This window comes from Indicator indicator, chromosome 1, assembly GCF_027791375.1.
Source record: "Indicator indicator isolate 239-I01 chromosome 1, UM_Iind_1.1, whole genome shotgun sequence".
NCBI lineage: Eukaryota > Metazoa > Chordata > Aves > Piciformes > Indicatoridae > Indicator > Indicator indicator.
The window spans coordinates 642,464-662,941 of NC_072010.1; the positions used below are offsets into that span (position 1 = coordinate 642,464).

At 51.5% G+C, this 20,478-nt stretch overlaps 1 protein-coding gene across 1 annotated transcript in view; it reads left to right on the top strand.

Annotated features, from left to right (window-relative positions):
* Positions 1 to 20,478, top strand: part of FCHSD2 (FCH and double SH3 domains 2) — a 244,621-nt gene that overhangs the window by 122,450 nt on the left and 101,693 nt on the right. The window contains exons 4-5 of the mRNA XM_054385172.1: positions 14,728 to 14,804; positions 18,870 to 19,014. Of these exons, the coding sequence (XP_054241147.1) occupies positions 14,728 to 14,804; positions 18,870 to 19,014 (222 nt within the window). The remainder of the gene's footprint in view (positions 1 to 14,727; positions 14,805 to 18,869; positions 19,015 to 20,478) is intronic.

The following is a 20,478-nucleotide window of genomic DNA, read 5'->3' on the forward strand; positions in this document are numbered from 1 at the left end:
TCAGGTGGGACTGTCCCCACTGGTGCAGATCGAGGCTGTCAGAGTTCTTTCGTTCTAAGGATGATCAAAATTTGTCTCTCACACTCTTCCATGAGGCACTTGAGCTGGGTGAGGGCAGGTTTTAATCCCTTGTTGACAGATCCCCAGATTGCATTGGGTTGGAAGGGACCCTCCAAGGTCATCTTGTCCAACCCCCCTGCACTCAGCAGGGACACCTCCAACTCGATCAGGCTGCTCAGGGCCACATCAAGTCTGATCTTGAATGTCTCCAGGGATGGGGCCTCAACCACATCCCTCTGCAACCTGTTCCAGGACCTCACCACTTTCATTGTGATGAACTTCTCCTAATGTCCAACCTAAATCTGCCCTGCTCCAGTGTCAAACCATTGTCCCTCATCCTATCACCCCAGGCCCTGCTAATCAGTCCATCCCCAGCCCTCCTGGAGGTCCCCTTCAGACATTGAAGTGCAGCTCTAAGGTCTCCCTGGAGCCTTCTCTTCTCCAGGCTGAACAACCCCAACTCTTCCAGCCTGGCCTCATCCAGAGGTGCTCCAGCCCCCTGATCATCTTTGTGGCCTCCTCTGGACCACTCCATCAGGTCCATGTCTCTCTTGTGTTGAGGGCTCCATAACTGACCCCAGCCCTGCAGGTGAGGTCTCTTCAGAGCAGAGCAGAGGGGCAGGATCCTCTCTGCAGCTGTGCCCAAGCTGCTTTGGATGCAGCCCAGGCTGCCCTTGGCCTTCTGTGCTGCCAGTGCCCATTGCTGGCTCCTGTCCAGCTTCTCCCTGACCAGCATCCCCCAAGTCCTTCTCTGCAGGGCTGCTCTCAATCTCATCATCCCCCAGCCTGTGTTGATATCAAGAGTTGCCCTCAAACTCTTATTTCACCACATCAGAATTCAGCTGCCTGTGTTTTCTAACCTTGTGATCAAGCAGAAGTAAACCTGGACAGTTAACCTTTCCTTAGCTGAACTTCCTCAGCTAACAGAAAGCCTCTGATGTGTTTTTCCAGGTTTCACTGAAACCCTCACTTTTTACAGTCTCTGTAAGTCTCTAAGTGTGAGGAGTCTGGGTTTATTATCTCCAGATCTTTCTGGGTGACTGCTCTAGGGTGGAATTTTATCAGCATATTTTCAGGTCATTTCCAGCCTGTGGTTTCAGTTTGCACTTTCTTCTCCTACCCTTCTACACTTTCATGTAATTAAGTAAGAAAATATTTATGTTGTGTTGGATGCATGAAGAAGAGTGTGGCCAGCAGGTCAAGGGAGGTTCTTCTCTCCCTCTGCTTTGCCTTGGTGAGGCCATATCTGGAGTCCTGGGTCCAGTTCTTGGTTTCCCAGTTCAGGAGGGACAGGGAGCTACTGGGAGAGGCCAACAGAGGCTACGAAGATGCCGAGGGGCCTGGAGCAGCTCTGGGAGCAGCAAAGGCTGAGAGCCCTGGGGCTGAGAGCCTGCAGAAGAGCAGCCCCAGAGGGGAGTTGAGCAGTGCTCAGCAAGAGCTCAAGAGGCTGTGGGGGGCAAGAGCCTGGGGCTGGCATCTGCTGAGTGGTGCCCAGGGGCAGGCCAAGGGAAAAGGGGCACAAACTGGAACCCAGGAGGTGCCACCTAAAGAGAAGGAAAAAATTCTTTCTTTCGACGGTGGTAGAGCACTGGCCCAGAATGTCCATAGAGGTTGTGGAGTCTCCTTGTGTGGAGAGCTTCCAACCCCCCCTGGCCATTGTGCTCTTGGCCAGGCTGCTCTGGGTGCCCTGCTGGAGCAGAGGGGTTGGACTGGAGCCTCACCAGAGGTCCCTACCAACCCCCAGCATGCTGGGGTTCTGTGCTAGATTGTAGCCTGACTTGCTATGTTTTTAACCTCCAGGTTCAGTATCTCAGTGTTCTTATTCTTGTAGAGCTGTCTTCTGTTGCCTTGCCAAATTTACCTGGACATTTCCATGTACTGGACATCTTTTCATCTCACCAGTGAGGCTGGGGAGACACTGGCACAGGTTGCCCAGGGAGGCTGTGGATGTCCCCTCCCTGGAGGTGTTCAAGGCCAGGCTGGATGAGGACTTGAGCAGCCTGGGCTGGTGGGAGGTGTCCCTGCCCATGGCAGGGGGGTTGGAACTGGATGAGCTTTAAGGTTCCTTCCAATCCAATCCATTCTATGCTCTCCCAGCAAGTAACTTCAGAATAGACTCAACCATTAATTCCCTTCAAAAACCTCATTTGAACATGCAGGTGAGAAGGTACTCTCCTTGTTTTGAACCACTGCTCTGCCCTCACCAAGCACTGTTTTGAAGGTTAATGGTTTAATTTTCAGCTTCCTTTATAAACCAGGCTTAAGAGTTGGGACCAACATGGTTTGACCTGGGACAGGATCCCAGCCCTCAGCAGCTCTGAGTCAGGCAGCACAGCTGACTGCAGTTGGCTGCAGCTGTATCCCAGTCCCATCCCAACCAGTATCAGGGGGGAAAGTTTAAGGGGAGGGAAGCCTCCTTCTAGAGCTTGCTGCTTGAGGTGCTGCTCAGCCTGCTTGTCCTCTCCTGCTCTTGAGGTCTGCTCTCCTGGGTCCTGTGACTGCTGCACCATTTCTGGGCTGAGTATGACTTTCAGCACCAGAACAAGAGGACACAGTCTCAAGCTGTGCCAGGGGAAGTTTAGGCTGGAGGTGAGGAGAAAGTTCCTCATGGAGAGAGTTGTTAGCTGTTGGAATGTGCTGCTCAGGGAGGTGGTGGAGTCACCATCCCTGGAGGTGTTCAAGAGGGGATTGGACCTGGCACTTGGTGCCATGGATTAGTAGTCATGAGGTCTTGGGTGACAGGTTGGACTCTGATGGTCCTTGAGGTCTTTTCAAACCTTATTTGATTCTGTGATTCTGATTCTCTGTCTTGTGTTGGCTTGGGCATGGATTTGGCTGTTCCATGAGATCTGTTTCCATTTCTGCTCTTCTTTGGCTCATCTTTGCTTGTCCTGATTCCCCTTCTCTGCTGGGGAGGGGTCACCTGGTGATAGAGCAGCTGCTGGAGTTTAACCCCGGATGTGGGCTAAATGTAGACAACCAATCTCCTCCAAAAATGTTTTGGTGAGATTACAAATACCTCTTTTTTTTTTTTTTTTTTTTTTTAGGGGGGAGGACTGGGATAGGGGGTGGTGGTTTAAAGAAAACATTTCCCTCTTAAGAAGGAAAGAGTGACAAGTGTTGACCATGACAGATGGAAGTTCCTGAGGTCAGGAGAGCTGTGTGACAGGTTTGTCAAATTTGGGACACTCCAAAGCTGTGTTAACTTTTTTTGCTGCTCCCTTCCAATGACTTGAGGCAGAAATTGGTTGCAGTGCTGGTGCTGAAAGCACTCAGGTGGGACTGTCCCCACTGGTGCAGATCGAGGCTGTCAGAGCTCTTTCACTCTAAGGATGATCAAAATTTGTCTCTCACACTCTTCCATCAGGCAGGTGAGCTGGGTGAGGGCAGGTTTTAATCCCTTGTTGACAGATCCCCAGATTGCATTGGGTTGGAAGGGACCCTCCAAGGTCATCTTGTCCAACCCCCCTGCACTCAGCAGGGACACCTCCAACTCGATCAGGCTGCTCAGGGCCACATTGAGCCTGGTCTTGAATGTCTTCAGGGATGGGGCCTCAACCACATCCCTCTGCAACATGTTCCAGTGTCTCGTCACCCTCATTGTGAAGAACTTCTCCTAATGTCCAACCCAAATCTACTCTGCTCCAGTTTCCAGTCGTTGGCTATCATAGAATCATGGAATTGTCAGGGTTGGAAGGGACCTCAAGGCTCAGCCAGTTCCAACCCCCCTGCCATGGGCAGGGACACCTCACACCACAACAGGTTGCTCACAGCTACCTCCAGCCTGGCCTTAAAAACCTCCAGGGATGAGGCTTCCACCACCTGCCTGGGCAACCTGTGCCAGGCTCTCACCACCCTCATGGGGAAGAACTTTTTCCTAACATCCAATCTGAATCTACCCACTTCTGGTTTTGCTTCCACCACCTCCCTGGGCAACCTGTGCCAGTGTCTCACCACCACTAACATCCAATCTGAATCTCCCCATTTCTATTTTTTTCCCTTCCCCCCAGTCCTGTCACTCCCTGACATCCTAAAAAGTCCCTCCCCAGCTTTCCTGGAGCCCCCTTCAGATACTGGAAGGCCACAAGAAGGTCTCCTCAGAGCCTTCTCCTCTCCAGACTATCAACCCCAACTCTCTCAGTCTGTCTCCAGAGCAGAGCAGCTCCAGCCCTCTGCTCATCCTCATGGCCCTTTGGACACCTTCCAGCACCTCCAGATCCTTCCTGGAACAGAGGCTCCAGAACTGGACACAGAGCTCCAGGTGTGGTCTCAGCAGAGCTGAGCAGAGGGGGAGAATCCCCTCCCTGGCCCTGCTGGCCACACTTCTCCTGCTGCAGCCCAGGCTCTGCTTGGCTCTCTGGGCTGCAAGTGCTCCCTGCTGGCTCCTGCTGAGCTTCTCCTCCACCAGCACCCCCAAGGCCTTTTCTTCACTACCAAACCTTTCTAAACAGCTCCTCCCCAGCTGTCTCCTTCCCAGCAGTGCTTGCCCAGAGAGGGTTTGTGCAAAGAGCTTCTTTGAGACAGAGGAAGGATGTGGCTCTTTCTTCACAGCTGGGGAGACTGGTGGGTCCAGTAAGCTGGTGGGTGAAAGTAGTTCCTCTTTTGAATGAGCTACAACTGCTTTTTTACTGTCACTGCTTTTATTGCTGTCACTTCCACTCGTGGCATTTGGGGTTTGTTTTGAAGAAGTGAAGATTTCGTGGCCCAAGAAACTTGGCTTGGATTAAGGTTAGCAATCAGATGTCTACATGAAAAGCACCAGATATTGAGCCATGACTCAGAAACATGGAATTGGTTGGGTTGGAAAGGACCTCTAAGATCATTGAGGCCAACTCTCAACCTAACACCACTGTGCCCATTAAACCATGTCCCCAAGGACCATGCCCCACAGTGCCATGGCCACAGGTTTCTTGAACACCTCCAAGGATGGGGACTCCACCACCTCCCTGGGCAGCCTCTTCCAATCCCTGACCACTCTGGCAAGAAGGAAATTTTTTCTCATCTCCAACCTAACTCTCCCCTGACACAATTTCAGACCATTTCCTTTCCTTCTATCACCTGAGACTAGGCAGAAGAGCCCAACCCCCACCTCACTCCAACTTCCTTTCAGTGAGCTGTGCAGAGCAATGAGGTCTCCCCTCTGCCTCCTCTTCTCCAGGCTGAACACCCCCAGTTCCCTCAGCTGCTCCTCACCAGCTCTGTTCTCCAGACCCTTCACCACCTCCATTGCTCTTCTCTGGCCTTGCTCCAGCCCCTCAATGTCTTTATAGTCAGGGGCCCAAAACTGAATCCAGGACTCAAGGTGTGGCTTCACCAGTGCTGAGTGCAGGAGCACAATCACTTCCCTGCTCCTGCTGGCCACACTATTGCTAATCCAGGCCATGCTTGGCCACCTGAGCACACTGCTGGCTCATCTTCAGTCAGCTGTCAACCAGCACCCCCAGGTTCTTTTCAGCCACCCTGCCCCTAGCCTGGAGCCTTCATGGGACCCAAGTGCAGGACCCAGCCCATGGCCTTGTTGAACTTCATCCCATTGGCCTTTGCCCACCAATCCACCCTGTCCAGATCCCCTTGCAGAGCCTTGCTCCCCTCCAGCAGATCAACATCCCACCCAGTTTAGTGCCATCTGCAGACTTACTCTGGGCACTCTCAGTTCCCTCATCCAGATCATTGATAGATGTGTGAAAGGGGACTGAGCCCTGGGGAATACCACTTGTGACTGGCCACCAATTGGACTCCATTCCAAACCACTTAACCCAGTGCCAGTTCTTAACCCAGTGAAGCATCCACCCACCCAAGACATTCATTCTCTTCCCTCTTCTAATACCTGCTTCCCATGGTCTCCTCCTGAAACATCAGAGCCAAGGAATCTTTACAAATTATATTTTCTCCTCTCCTGCTTCCCAACTCTTCTGGAGCCTGGAGAACATCTTGAATAATTCAGGCAGTTTTGACTGGCTGCTGGAGTTGCAGCAGTCTGCCAAAGCTGGCTGTGAGCAGCAGAGCTGGTGGCACTTCCCTGCTGGCATCTCAACATGTTCCTCCCAAATGCTGGTGGAGAATGGCACCAAGCTGTGTGGTGTGGTTGGCACACCTGAGGGATGGGCTTCATCCAGAGGGACCTGAGCAAGCTGCAGAAGTGGGCCTGTGAAGACCTCATGAGGGTGAACCAAGGCCAAGAGCAGAGTCCTTCTGCATATGGGCTGGGTGCAGTCTCCAGTAGCAATCCAGGCTGGGGGATGAAGGGCTGGAGAGCAGCCCTGTGGAGAAGGGCTTGAGGGTGCTGGGGGGTGAAAAGCTGGAGATTGAAGCAGCACTGAGCACTGCCAGCCCAGAGCCAGCCCTGTGCTGGGCTGATCCCCAGCAGTGTGGGCAGCAGGGGCAGGGAGGGGATTCTGCCCCTCTGCTGTGCTCTGCTCAGACCCCACCTGCAGTGCTGGGGCAGCTCTGGAGTCCTCAGCACAGCACAGCCAGGGAGCTGCTGGGGCAGGGCCAGAGGAGGCCACAGCCATGCTGGGAGGGCTGGAAGCCCTCTGCTGGGAGGCCAGGCTGAGAGAGCTGAGGGTGTTCAGCCTGGAGAAGAGAAGCTTTGTGACCTTCTTTGCAACCCTCTGCTTCTATCCAGAGCTTTGGCTTTGCTGTTCCCCATGGGGATGTGCTTCAGGAGCACAGACTTTTGAACCACAAGGCAAAGAACTTTCTTCTCCAGAGCTGCTGAACTGTCCAGGAAGGTCATGGATGCCTCCTCCCTGAAGGTGTTGGAGGCCAGGTTGGATGAAGCCTTGAGCAGCTGAGTCTAGTTGAGAGGTGTCCCTGCCCATGGTGGGAAGGGTGGAGGAGATGAGCTCTGAAGTCCCTTCCCACCTTGGATTCCATGAGCTGACCCTTTCAGGAGGTGTTGGGATGCTCTGTGGAGAGCCACATGGTGCCTGTGATGTGGTTTGTTTCCATTTTCACTTGTGCAGCACTTCAGCCATGGCCTCGTTGCCTGGGGCTCTGTGTTCAGCTCTGAGCAAAATAATTGTCCCTGCCCCTGGTTTTGTAGCCATCAGCTTCTGATGGAAATTGGAGCAAGTCTCATCCTGGGTGGAATCCCTGCCTTGAGCTGGCTCTGAGCACAGTTCACTCTCATTAAACCATTAAAGCTCTTATTGAATCTAGCTCCAGTAAATAAAACACCACTTCAGATCAGCCCTCTGAACACTTCATAACCAGCTTGGAATCTAATTTGGAGGCTAAATTGCTCTGCTGCAGTCAGGAGCTGGACTTCTCTTCCCACCAACTCCGACTGCAATCGCATTTTCCTCTCCCACATTTTCTCCTTTTTCCCCTGTTCCAACCTTTCCCGAGACATTGGCAGCAGCATAAAATATGTTTGGAGTTCTTCTGGGAGCTTGCAAAGAAAACATCTGGGTGATGGATGAAGCTGGCTGGGAAATGTTTGGCACTGAGCATCTCACTGTTCCTCTCAGACTCTTTGAGGAGGTTGAAGTTGTCTAAATGTTCCTGATCTAAGAGGAGAAGCAGCATCAGAGATGCACCAGCATCTGAAAGGTCTTTTTTTGGATGCTTTAGGGGTGTCCAGCATCTGAAAGGTATTTTTTGGATGCTTTAGGGGTGTCCACCATCTGAAAGGTCTTTCTTTGGGTACTTTATGGAAGCACCAGCATCTGAAATGTCTTTATGGATGCTTTAGGGGTGTTCCAATATCCGAAATGTCTTTTTTTGGGTGCTTTAGGGGTGCATTAGGATCTGAAATGTCTTTTTTTTGGGGTGCTTTATGGAAGCACCAGCATCTGAAATGTCTTTATGGTTGCTTTAGGGGTGTTCCAGCATCTGAAATGTCTTTTTTTGGATGCTTTATGGAAGCGTCAGGATATCAAATGTCTCTTTTTGGGTGCTTTAGGGGTGCACCAGCATCTGAAATGTCTTTTTTTTTTATTGAGTGCTTTATGAAGCACCAACATCTACAATGTCTTTCTTTGGAAGCTTTATGGAAGCATCAGCATCTGAAATGTCTTTTTCTTCAGGTGCTTTAGGGAACCAACAGCATCTGAAATGTCTTTTTTTTAGGTGCTTTAGGGGTGCACCAGCATCTGAAAGGACTTTTTTGGGTGCTTTATGGAGGCACCAGCATCTGAAATCACAGGATCACAGGATGTTAGGGGTTGGAAGGAACCCAAGGAGATCATTGAGTCCAACCCCCCTGCCAGAGCAGCACCATACAGTCTAGGTCAGGTCACACAGGAACACATCCAGACAGGCCTTGAAAGTCTCCAGAGAAGGAGACTCCACAACCTCTCTGGGGACTCTGTTCCAGTGGTCTGTGACCCTCAGAGTAAAGAACTTCCCCCTTGTGTTGAGGTGGAACCTCCTGTGCTGCAGCTTACCTCCATTGCCCCTTGTCCTATCCCAGGGTGCAAGTGAGCAGAGCCTGTCCCCTCCCTCCTGACCCCCAGCCCTCAGATATTTGCAAACATTTATTAAATCCCCTCTAAGTCTTCTCTTTTCCAGACCAAAAAGCCCCAGGTCCCTCAGCCTCTCCTCATCAGGCAGTGCTCCAATCCCCTAATCATCCTCAGAGCCCTCTGCTGGACCCTCTCCAGCAGATCCCTGTCCCTCCTAAACTGAGGAGCCCAGAACTGAATGCAGTACTCGAGGTCTCAGCAGGGCAGAGTAGAGGGGGAGGAGAACCTCCCTGGATCTGTTGGCCACACTCTTCTGAATGCCCCCCAGGACCCCCTTGGCCTTCTTGGCCCCCAGGGCACATTGCTGTCCCATGCAGGACTTGTTATCCCCCAGCACTCCCAGGTCCTTCTCCCCAGGGCTGCTCCCCAGCAGATCACCTCCCAGCCTGTCCTGCTGCAGTTGATTCTTCCTTCCCAGCTGCAGCACTCTGCACTCCTCCTTGTTGACCCTCATGAGGTTCCTCTTTGCCCAGCTCTCAGTCTGGATGACTGCACAGCTTTCAGGTGTCTCAGCCAAGCCTCCCAGCTTGGTGTCATCAGCCAACTTGCTGAGCAGACACTCTGTCCCCTCATCAATGTCATTGATGAAGGTGCTGAGCATCGCTGGACCCAGCACTGATCCCTGGGGGACCCCACTAGTTACAGCTCTCCAGCTGGACCTGGCACCATTAACCTCCACTCTTTGAACTCTATCTTGTAACCAGTTCCTAATCCACCTCACTGTCTGTTCTTCCATCCCACACTTCCTGAGCTTACTCACTGGGATGTCATGGGAGGCAGTGTCAAAGGCCTTGCTAAGCTCCAGGTGGACTACATCCACTGGTCTCCCTGAATCTACCCATTCCCTTGCAGCATCACAGAATGCTATCAGATTAGTCAAGCAGGATTTCCCCTTGGTAAATCCATGCTGACTACTCCTGATAACCTTCTTCTCTTCCAAGTGCCTTGAGATGCCCTCCAGAAGGAGCTGCTCCATCATTTTTCCAGGGATGGAGATGAGGCTGACTGGTTGATAGCTCCCTGGAACCTCTTTCTTGCCCTTTTTGAAGACTGGAGTGACATTGAATCGTAGAATCCTAGAATCAGTCAGGGTTGGAAGGGACCACAAGGCTCAGCCAGTTCCAACCCCCCTGCCATGGCCAGGGACACCTCACACTACAGCAGGCTGGCCAGAGCCTCATCCAGCCTGGCTGCAAACACCTCCAGGGATGGAGCCTCAACCACCTCCCTGCACAACCCATTCCAGGCTCTCACCACTCTCATGGGGAAGAACTTCTTCCTCATGTCCAGTCTGAATCTCCCCACTTCCAGCTTTATTCCCCTCCCCCCAGTCCTATCACTCCCTGAGATCCTAAAAAGTCCCTCCCCAGCTTTCTTGGAGCCCCCTTCAGATCCTGGAAGGCCACAAGAAGGTCACCTCAGAGCCTTCTCTTCTCCACACTGAACAGCCCCAACTCTCTCAGTCTGTCCTCATAGGAGAGCAGCTCCAGCCCTCTGCTCATCCTGGTGGCCCTTCTCTGGACACCTTCCAGCATGTCCATAGCCCTCTTGGAACAGAGGCTCCAGAACTGGATGCAGTACTCCAGGTGGGGTCTCAGCAGAGCTGAGCAGAGGGGGAGAATCACCTCCCTTGCCCTGCTGGCCACACTTCTCCTGCTGCAGCCCAGGCTCTGCTTGGCTTTCTGGGCTGCAAGTGCACATTGACAGCTCCTGCTGAGCTTCTCCTCCCCCAGCACCCCCAAGTCCCTCTCCTCAGGGCTGCTCTCCAGCCAGTCCCTGCCCAGCCTGCATTTGTGCTTGGGATTGCCTGCACCCAGCTGCAGGACCCTGCCCTTGGTCTTGTTGAACCTCCTGAGGGTGGCTTGTGCCCAGCTCTGCAGCCTGTGCAGGTCCCTCTGGATGGATCCCTTCCCTCCAGCCTGTGCAGGTCCCTCTGGATGGATCCCTTCCCTCCAGCCTGTCTGCTGCACCACACAGCTTGGTGTCATATTGGCTCTCCTCCAGTCCTCAGGCACCTCTCCTGTCTGCCAGGATTTGCAATAACATCTGCCAGTTATCTCAGCACTCTTGAGTGCATCTCAGCAGGTCCTATGGACTTGTGAATATTCAACTGGTGCAACTGAAATTTCTTTATGGATGCTTTAGAAGTGTACCAGCATCTGAAATGTCTTCTTTTGGGGTGCTTTATGGAAGCATCAGGATATCAAATGTCTCTTTTTGGGTGCTTTCTGGAAGCATCAGGATCTCAAATTTATCTCTTTTTGGGTGCTTAGGGGTGCACCAGCATCTGAAGTGTCTTTTTTTTGAGTGCTTTATGAAGCACCAACATCTACAATGTCTTTCTTTGAGTGCTTTATGGAAACACCAACATCTGAAATGTCTTTTTTAGATGGTTTATGGAAGCACCAGCATCTGAAATGTCTTTTTTTGGGTCCTTTATGAAGAACCAGCATCTGAACAACTGTCTGGGTTTAGATGCACCTCTCTTCATTTTTGTAGTAGAATCCTCCTTCAGAACATGGAACATTCCCATGGCACAGTTGTGTGTGGGGGTTTCTTCCTTTATTTTAGAGGATTATCTCTGCATTTGGCAGTCACTCTTCATTCTCAGCCACTCTCACTCTCCTACCATTAAAAATGTGGTTTTAGGAAGATCTGGTCAGTCAAACTGCTGCTTTGTCAAGGGCAGGTAAGGTTCAGTTTGGCTTTTGAAGAACCAGCAGCACGGAGATAAAAGAGGTTTGTTCATGGCAAAGGGATGTGGCACTTTGGGACACCCCAAGCACAAATCCAGGCTGGGTAGGAAGTGGCTCCAGAGCAGCCTGGAGGAGAAGCCTTGGGGGTGTCAGTTGGTGACAGAGTCCCCAGGAGCCAGCACTGGTCCCTGGCAGCCCAGCAGGCAGCTGTGTGCTGAGCTGCATCCAGAGCAGGGAGAGCAGCAGCACAGGGAGGGGATTCTGCCCCTCTGCTCTGCTCTGCTCAGACCCCACCTGCAGCACTGCCTCCAGTCCTGGTGCCCCCATGGGACATGGAGGTGTTGGAGAGGGTCCAGAGGAAGCCATGAAGATGATCACAGGGCTGGAGAACCTCTCTTATGGGGACAGGCTGGGAGAGTTGGAGCTGTTCAGCCTGCAGAAGAGAAGGCTCCAGGGAGACCTTAGAGCTGCCTTCCAGTACCTGAAGGCAACTACAGGAGAGCTGGGGAGGGACTTTTGGCAAGGGCTTGTGGTGTCAGGACTGGGGGCAATGGATTGAAGGTGGAAGAGAGGAGATTGAGACTGGAGATTAGGAAGAAATTCTTTCCAGTGAGGCTGGGGAGACACTGGAACAGGTTGCCCAGGGAGGTTGTGGATGTCCTCTCCCTGGAAGTATTCAAGGCCAGGCTGGATGAGGCCTTGAGCAAGCTGGGCTGGAGGGAGGTGTCCCTGGCTATGGCAGTGGGATTGGAACTGGATGATCTTTCAGGTCCCTTCCAACCATTCTATGAATCCCTGGAGGTCTCTTCCAGCCCAAACCATTCTGTGAGTCTCTGGGAATTCCTCAGCCAGGCTCCCTCTCCCTTCCCCTGGCTTTTTGCTGTGGATTTTCAGTGTGTTTGTTGTGTTCAGCACTGCTCCAATTGCTGCAGTCTTTATGGTGAGAGCTGTCCCTGCCTGTGGCAGGGGGGTTGGAACTGGATGATCTTTAAGGTCCCTTCCAATCCAACCATTCTATGATTTCATCTTCCCAGCCCAGCCTTGGCTTCAGGTAGGAACTTTCCCCTTTTTTTCCTGCTTTCATTCTCCTTTGCATTTTCTCTGTCACTGCTGTTTCAGGGTCTGACCAGCACTGCAAAGAGCATGGCTGGAGGAACCTTTTCACTCACAGACTTCTTCCAGCAGCTTCTGACCAAATGCAACTCTCTGCTAACCCCTGCTTCAACATATTGCCTAAGGCTTTGCCTCCTGCCTGGGCTTTTTTTCTACTATCCCTGTCCTTTTTCCCCACATGGAGTTCTTTGGATGTTGGAGAGGGTTCAGAGCATGGTGTTTCTCTCTCCAGGGTTCCTTTAAAATGCCACAAGAAGAGCAGGGTGTAGATGTCATTGATGAAAGTTAGGAGTTGATTGATGGATTCTGCTCTGATAAGGAGAAGTGATGAGAATGATGCAAGCAACTGAAACCACCTCAATGAATAAGAGCACAAAATCTGTCTGCTTCACGTGTCCCAAACCTCAGTGTTGCATCAGTTGCTGTCTGCCATGCTTCCTGCAGCCAGCAAGTGTTAGGGGACCTGGCTGGCATCACAGAATCCCAGCATGGTGGGGATTGGACCTGTGGACACCATAGAATGGTGTAGGGCTTGGAAGGGTCCTCAGATGATTGAGTCCAAGCCCCCTGCCAAGCAGGACCACTTAGGGCAGGTCACATAGGAACACATCCAGGTGGGTTTTGAAGGTCTCTAGAGAAGGAGACTCCACAGCCTCTCTGGGGAGCTCTGCTAAAGCAAGGTCACCCACAGAGGCTTGCCTAGGATCCCAATGTCCAGGTGGGGCTGGGATCCCTCCAGAGAAGGAGAGGATCCCAATGTCCAGGCAGGTTTCACTCTTTCCAGAGAAGAATAATTCAGGAGACTGATCCTCACAAACCTCTTGTCCTCTCTAAAACATGTTCCTGGGTTTGAGTTCCATGACCTCAAGCTTGTTGAACTTGCTGGCTGTTCACCTCTGAGGAGGAAAGGAGCCTGTTCCTCAGCCAGAGGGGAAGCCAGGAGATGACAGAGGTTAAACAATCAGTTGACTTCTCTGCTGGAGCCCAACAGTGGAGTTCTTTGTTTCAGCAGGGCAGAACAAGAAGTGTTACTGAGAACAGAACAAGGAGGATCTTACAGAAAAAGAAAGAAGTCACATGCAGGAGAGAGCTTAAGGAAGCTAAACCTTTCTGCACTGGTCTGGTTGAGAGCCATACATTGGCCTGAAGGAAATTCCACCATATGGATTATCCCTGTCCATCAGCAGACACCTTTGGCTTTGGAGTTCAGGGGTGAGCTTGCTCACTTTGGGAAGCAGTCAGGAAATGGCTTGAGTTGGAAGGGACCTTAAAGATCAGCTGGTTCCAACCCCCCTACCATGGGCAGGGACATCTCCATCTAAACCACAGAATGGTCTGGGCTGGAAGGGACCTCCAAAGCTCATCCAGTCCAACCCCTTCTGCACTCAGCAGGGACATCCCCAACTAGATCAGGTTGCCCACAGCCCTCTCCAGCCTCACCTTCAATATCTCCAGGGATGGGACCTCAGCCACCTCCCTGGGCAACCTGTGCCAGTGTTCCACCACCCTCCTGGGGCAGAACTTCTTCCTCACATCCAATCTGAATCTGCTCTGCTCTAGTTTGAAGCCACTGCCCCTCAACCTATCACTGCAGGCCTTTGCAAAGTCTCTCTCCATCCTTCATGCTGTCCTCTTCAGGTCCTGGCACGCTGCTATTAGGTCTTCCTGGAGCCTCCTCTTCTCCAGATTGCTCAAAGCCTCATCCAGCCTGGTCTTAGTCATGGCAGTTTTGTAGTTGGTTTGCCAATGAGCAGGTCAAGGGAGGTTCTCTCTCTGCCATTCTGTGACTGACCTGAACAGAAGCTAAAGAGAAACAAAAGACTAAAAAGAGGAAGAATGAGCAGTCTCATGTTGGAGGAGTTTGCTAACTCTGTAAATCAGCTTGAGTCCTGTGGGGCCAGGCTGAGAGAGTTGGGGTTGTTCAGCCTGGAGATAAGAAGGCTCCAGGGAGACCTTAGAGCTGGATTTTGATATCTGAAGAGGACTTCCAGGAAGGCTGGGGAAGGACTGTTCAGAAGGGCCTGGGGTGATAGGATGAGGGGCAATGGTTTGAAACTGGAGCAGGGCAGATTTAGGTTGGACATCAGGGGAAGTTCTTCACAATGAGGGTGGTGAAATACCAGAACAGGTTGTCCAGGAACGTGGTTGAGGCTCCATCCCTGGAGACATTCAAGATCAGTCTCAGTGTGACCCTGGACAGCCTGATCTAGTTGGAGATGTCCCTGCTGGATGCAGGGGAGTTGGACAAAATGACCTTGGAGGGTCCCTTCCAACCCAATGCAATCTGTGACTCTGTGAACTTCTTTGTGTCAGGTTTGTGTTTTCTCTGCTAGAGGAGCAAACCCTCTTGGTTTATTTGCCTCTCAACTTGGATTTCCTTCTTTTAACAGAGCATTCAGAAGCTGGCCAGCCAATACTTGAAGAAGGACTGGCTTGGAGTGAAAGCTGATGAACGAAGTGATTACAGGTAATTAGCAGCTGGAGATCTCCAAGAGCTGTCTGTCTCATTTCAAGTTGATGATTTTGCTCAACAACAGAACCCTGCTCTGCTCCACTGACATTTTTCTTTGCTGTCCAGCATTGCCAGGTCAAAGTGAAGCTTTGTTTTCCCCTGCAAGTCAAGAGATGAGTCTGAAATTGGTGTTTATTACTTGGATAATGTAGGGAGATTGGAAAACCAGAATGGGCTGGCAGAAGAGCAGCTGCAATTCTGCAGCCTATTTGAGTGTTACTGCTTGGTTTTGAACAGATTTCTCAACTGGGTTATGAGAATCACAGAATCCCAGCATGGTGGGGTTGGAAGGGACCTCTGGAGAGCATCCAGTCCTGCTGGTAAAGCAGGAGAACCCACAGCAGCTTGCCCAGGGTCACAGTGGCCAGGTGGGGTTGGAAGCTCTCCAGAGAAGACTCCACAACCTCTCTGGGCAGCCTGCTGCAGGGCTCTGCAGCCCTCCAAGTGGAGTTTTTCCTCATGTTCAGATGGAACCTCCTGGGTTCCAATTTGTAGCTGTTGCCCCTTGTCCAGAAAAGAGTCTGGCCCCATCCTCTTGCTGTGCACAAACCCTTGAGCTCTTGCTGAGCATTGCTCAGCTCCCCTCTGGGGCTGCTCTTCTGCAGGCTCTCAACCCCAGGGCTCTCAGCCTTTGCTGCTCCCAGAGCTGCTCCAGGCCCCTCAGCATCTTTGTAGTCTCCTTTTCTAGCTTGGCCCTTTTGAACTGAGGAGCCCAGAACTGGACCCAGCATTTTGGATGTGCCCTCACTAGGTCAGAGTAGAGTGAGAGGAGAACCTCCCTTGACCTGCTGGCCACACTTCTCCTTCATGCTCCTCAGGAGACCCTTGGCCACCAGGGCACATTACTGCCTCGTGGGCGACTTGTTGTCCACCAGCACTCCCAGATCCTTCTCCATGGAGCTGCTTTCCAGCAGGTCAACCCTTACCTGGTGTGGTACAGGGGGTTCTTCCTCCCCAGGAGCAGGGCTCTAGCGTGTGGACTTCTTAATAGGAAAAGACAGCTCCAGCTTTGTTGTCAGGAGGCCAGCCTTCATGAAGATCTCATCTGACAGCAAGGAGGAGGCGAGGCAAGAAGCAGTTGTTTACAAACTGAGTTTCATTAGCATGAAAGGTGAATCAGAAGATGAAAACAGCAATGACTCAGATGCTGAAAGCCTCCCTCCTTGGCACAGTGCCTGCTAAATATTTTGGAGAAGCTCTAAGATCCTTTATTTTAATGTGTTTGGCTGTTGGGGTTTGTTTGGGTTTTTTTTTCACCGTGTTCTGACAAGTTTTGTTTGAAACAGGAAGAAATTGGTGAGAGATCTCTGGTAGAGATTCTCAGGAGCTTCACACCCTTTGTGTATCTGTAAAGAAATAAACTGAATTAATCAGGCTTCAGTCTAGGTGAAGTGCTCCCATCACACCCAGCCCCCTCCTGCCTTGCCACTTAGGAAGCTTTTCCTGCCATCAGATACATCCACCCTGCCCAGAGCTCTTCTCCCCCTCCCTGCCACCCCCACCCTCCCTAGCACTGAGCATTTGGGCTCTGAAAGCTCCACAACTCTTCCTTTTCTGACAGCTGCAGGGTTGGTCAGAGGATCATGGAATGGGTTGGGTTGGAAGGGGCCTTTGGAAGTTCATTATCACGGGATGGTAGGGATTGGAAGGGACCTCAAAGATCATTAGGTCCAACCCCCCTGCCAGAGCAGGACCACAGAATCCAGCACAGGTCACACTGGAATGCATCCAGATGGGGCTGCAAAGGCTCCAGAGCAGGAGACTCCACAACCTCTCTGGGCAGCCTGCTCCAGTGCTCTGTCACCCTCCCAGTGAAGAAGTTCCTCCCCATGCTGAGGTGGAACCTCCTGTGCTGGAGTTTCCATCCATTGCCCCTTGTCCTATCCCAGGGTGCAAGTGAGCAGAGCCTGTCCCCTCCCTCCTGACCCCCAGCCCTCAGATATTTATAGACATTTATTAAATCCCCTCTCAGCCTTCTCCTCTCCACACTAACCACCCCCAGGGCTCTCAGCCTCTCCTTCCCAGGCATTCCTCCAGTCCCCTCAGCATCCTTGCAGCCCTCCCTTGGACTCTCTCCAGCAGATCCCTGTCCCTCCTGAACTGGGGAGCCCAGAACTGGATGCAATATTCCAGGTGAGGTCTCAGCAGGGCAGAGTAGAGGGGAGGAGAACCTCCCTGGATCTGCTGGACACACTTCTCTGAATACACCCCCTGCAGTCAGCCCAACCCCCCTGCAGTCAGCAGGGACACTGCAACCATAGCAGGCTGCTGAGAGCCCCAAAAAACCTGACCTGGAATGCTTCCAGGGATGGAGCATCTCCCACCTCTCTGGGCAAGCTGGGCCAGGCTCTCACCACCCTCAGCATAAAAAATTTCTTCCTTCTCTCTAGTCTTCATCTTCATCTTCTAGTTTCAAACCATCACCCTTTTTCCTATCACAACAGGCCCTGCTCCAAGGTCTGTCCCCAGCTTTCTTGTAGGCTTCTGACAGGCTCCTATAAGGTCTCCCTTGATCTTCATTTCCACCTTTTCCTTCTCATCTGGGCATCTCTGAGATCTTGTGGTCAGTTCTTGGGGCTCTTCAGAGGTCACCACACAGCTCCAGTTCTTGTCTTTGGTCTGTTAGCACATGATGCCTCAAGGAATCATAGAATGGGTTGGGTTGGAAGGGACCTTAAAGATCATCCAGTTCCAACCCCCCCTGCCATGGGCAGAGACACCTCCCTCTAGCCCAGATTGCTCAAGTCCTCATCCAGCCTGGCCTTGAACACCTCCAAGGAGGGGACATCCACAACCTCCCTGGGCAACCTGTGCCAGTGTCTCCCCAGCCTCACTGGCAAGAATTTCTTCCTCATCTCCAGTCTCAATCTCCACTCTTCCAGCTTCAATCCACTGCCCCTCATCCCAGCTCTACAAGCCCTTGGCAGAAGACCAATTTGCAGTTGCAAAATTGATGAGCAGTCTGTTAACTGTTTCCTTGATTAAAGATGCCCCAAAATCACCACATCCATGATCTTACCAAAAATGATCATCATTTGAATTGGATTTGACTGCTGCGTTCTGCAGGAGCTGTTCCACTGCAGAAGGAGGTTCAAGTAAATGAGTTCACCAAGAAATTGAATCATAAAACAGGGTCAGGAGGGAAAATCTTTACTTCTGGTGAAGCTTCAGATAAAATGTTGGTTGAAAGTGCAGGTAAAGGACTTGGGGAGAAAGGAGAAGGACTTGGGGAGTGCTGGTGGGGGAGAAGCTGGACAGGAGCCAGCAATGGGCACTGGCAGCACAGAAGGCCAAGGGCAGCCTGGGCTGCATCCAAAGCAGCTTGGGCAGAGCTGGAGAGAGAGGATCCTGCCCCTCTGCTCTGCTCTGGGGACACCTCCCCTGCAGGGCTGGGGCCAGATCTGGGGCCTCCAAAACAAGAGAGACAGAGACCTGATGGAGTGGTCCAGAGGAGGCCACAAAGATGATCAGGGGGCTGGAGCACCTCTGGATGAGGCCAGGCTGAGAGAGTTGGGGCTGTTCAGCCTGGAGAAGAGAAGGCTCCAGGGAGACCTTAGCTGCACTTCAATATCTGAAGGAGACCTCCAGGAGGGCTGGGGATGGACTGATTAGAAGGGCCTGGGGTGATAGGATGAGGGACAATGGTTTGACACTGGAGCAGGGCAGATTTAGGTTGGACATTAGGAGAAGTTCATCACAATGAAAGTGGTGAGGTCCTGGAACAGGTTGCAGAGGGATGTGGTTGAGGCCCCATCCCTGGAGACATTCAAGATCAGACTTGATGTGGCCCTGGGCAGCCTGATCGAGTTGGAGGTGTCCCTGCTGAGTGCAGGGGGGTTGGACAAGATGACCTTGGAGGGTCCCTTCCAACCCAATGCAATCTGTGTGTTGGATCTCCATGAAGGTTTAAGCTTCAGCTCTGTTTTTAAAGCAATCCTTGGATGCATTTTGCTACCAGCAGTGTTAAGCTTGGCCTCCCTTCCTTCCTCCCCACAACCTTGCTGTGTTTCCTTCTTTTAGGAGCATGTACTCAGTCTGGAAATCCCTCTTAGAAGGCACCATGCAAGTGGCTCAGTCTCGACTCAACATCTGTGAGAACTATAAGAACTTGATTTCAGAACCAGCCAGGACTGTCAGGTGCTTTAAGGAGCAGCAGCTGAAGAAGGTATTTGTCCTTTAAATCAAGTCTTGAAAACTTTTATTTGGTTTATTTAGTGGGGAAAAAAAAAAGAAAGAGGGGAGGGGGAGGCTAGATTTTTTTTTTTAGGTATTATTTTTAGTATTTAATTTCTAAACCACATCTCTGCTTTTCTGTCTCTTCCTCTGTGTGTTGCTAGAGAAATAAATAGGTGGTTTGAGGAAGGATCAAAGTGCTGAGCTGCGTGATCTGGGATTAAAGTTGCTTGCAAGTCAGAAAACCATAGACTGGGTTGGGTTGGAAGGGACCTTAAAGATCATCTAGTTCCACCTGCCCTGACCAAGGACACCTTCCACTAGCCCAGGTTGCTCAAGGGCCCAACCAGCCTCCCTTTGAACACTTCTAGGTGTGAGGACAGGCAGAAAAGAGTTGGGGTTGTTCAGCCTGGAGAAGAGAAGGCTCCAGGGAAATTTTATTGCAGCCTTCTAGCTCTCAAAGAAGGCTACCAGAAAAGTGGAGAGGGACTTTTTAGGAGGGCATATGGTGATAAGATGAGGGACAATGGTTTTAATCTAATAAAAAAAGGAAGAAATTGTGCATGTTGAAGGTGGTGAGACCTTGTCCCATGTTGCCTAGAGAGGTGGGAGATGCCCCATTCCTGGAACCATCCCAGGTCAGGTTCTTTGGGGCTCTGAGCATCCTGCCCTGGGTGCAGGTGGCCCTGCTGACTGCAGGAGGGTTGGACTGGATGATGTTTAAAAGGTCTCTTCCAACCCAAAGCATTCCCTGGTTCTCTAACTCCAGGCTTGTCCATCAGCTGTGTGATAGTGACATGAACAGAGGTGGGACTTGGGCTCTGCTCTTTGAAGAACAGAAAGCCAAACTGAAAGGCAAATTGATTTCCTTAAGCTAGCTCAAGGCTCTGCCTCTAGGTATTGCCTGGAGCCTTCATTGACCACATCTGGTCTGTAAGAGCTGTAATTAGCTGTAGAGGCACTGAAGCAGCTCTTAAGCTGGTTTGGGTTAAAGAAAATCATTACAAATCTCCCTGAAGGACAGAGAGGAAAAGCCTGGCTGTGGATAATTCACATTGGTTTTGTTCAGTTGATCCTTCCTGCTTAGCACAGATCCACAGAAGGGTGGATCTGTGTGGATTTTGTTCTTGGAAGCTGGTAGAATGTTTGGAGAATTGATCAAGAGTTGTTGTAATTGTGGAGGGATAACCATGCTCAGCAGCTCAGCCCCAATGGGATGGGGGAGAGAATGGTCTGGGTTGGAAGGGACCTCCCAGAGGTCATCCAGTCCAACCCCCCTGCAATCAGCAAGGGCATCCTCAACTAGATCAGGTTGCCCACAGCCCTCTCCAGCCTCACCTTGAATATCTGCAGGGATGGGGAACAGGGAAAGTGCAAAAGGTTTTCTGGGTTGAGATAAAGACAATTTCTTGGTTAAAATAAACCAAGTAGTTAAATCAGTGTTTCCCATCAACAA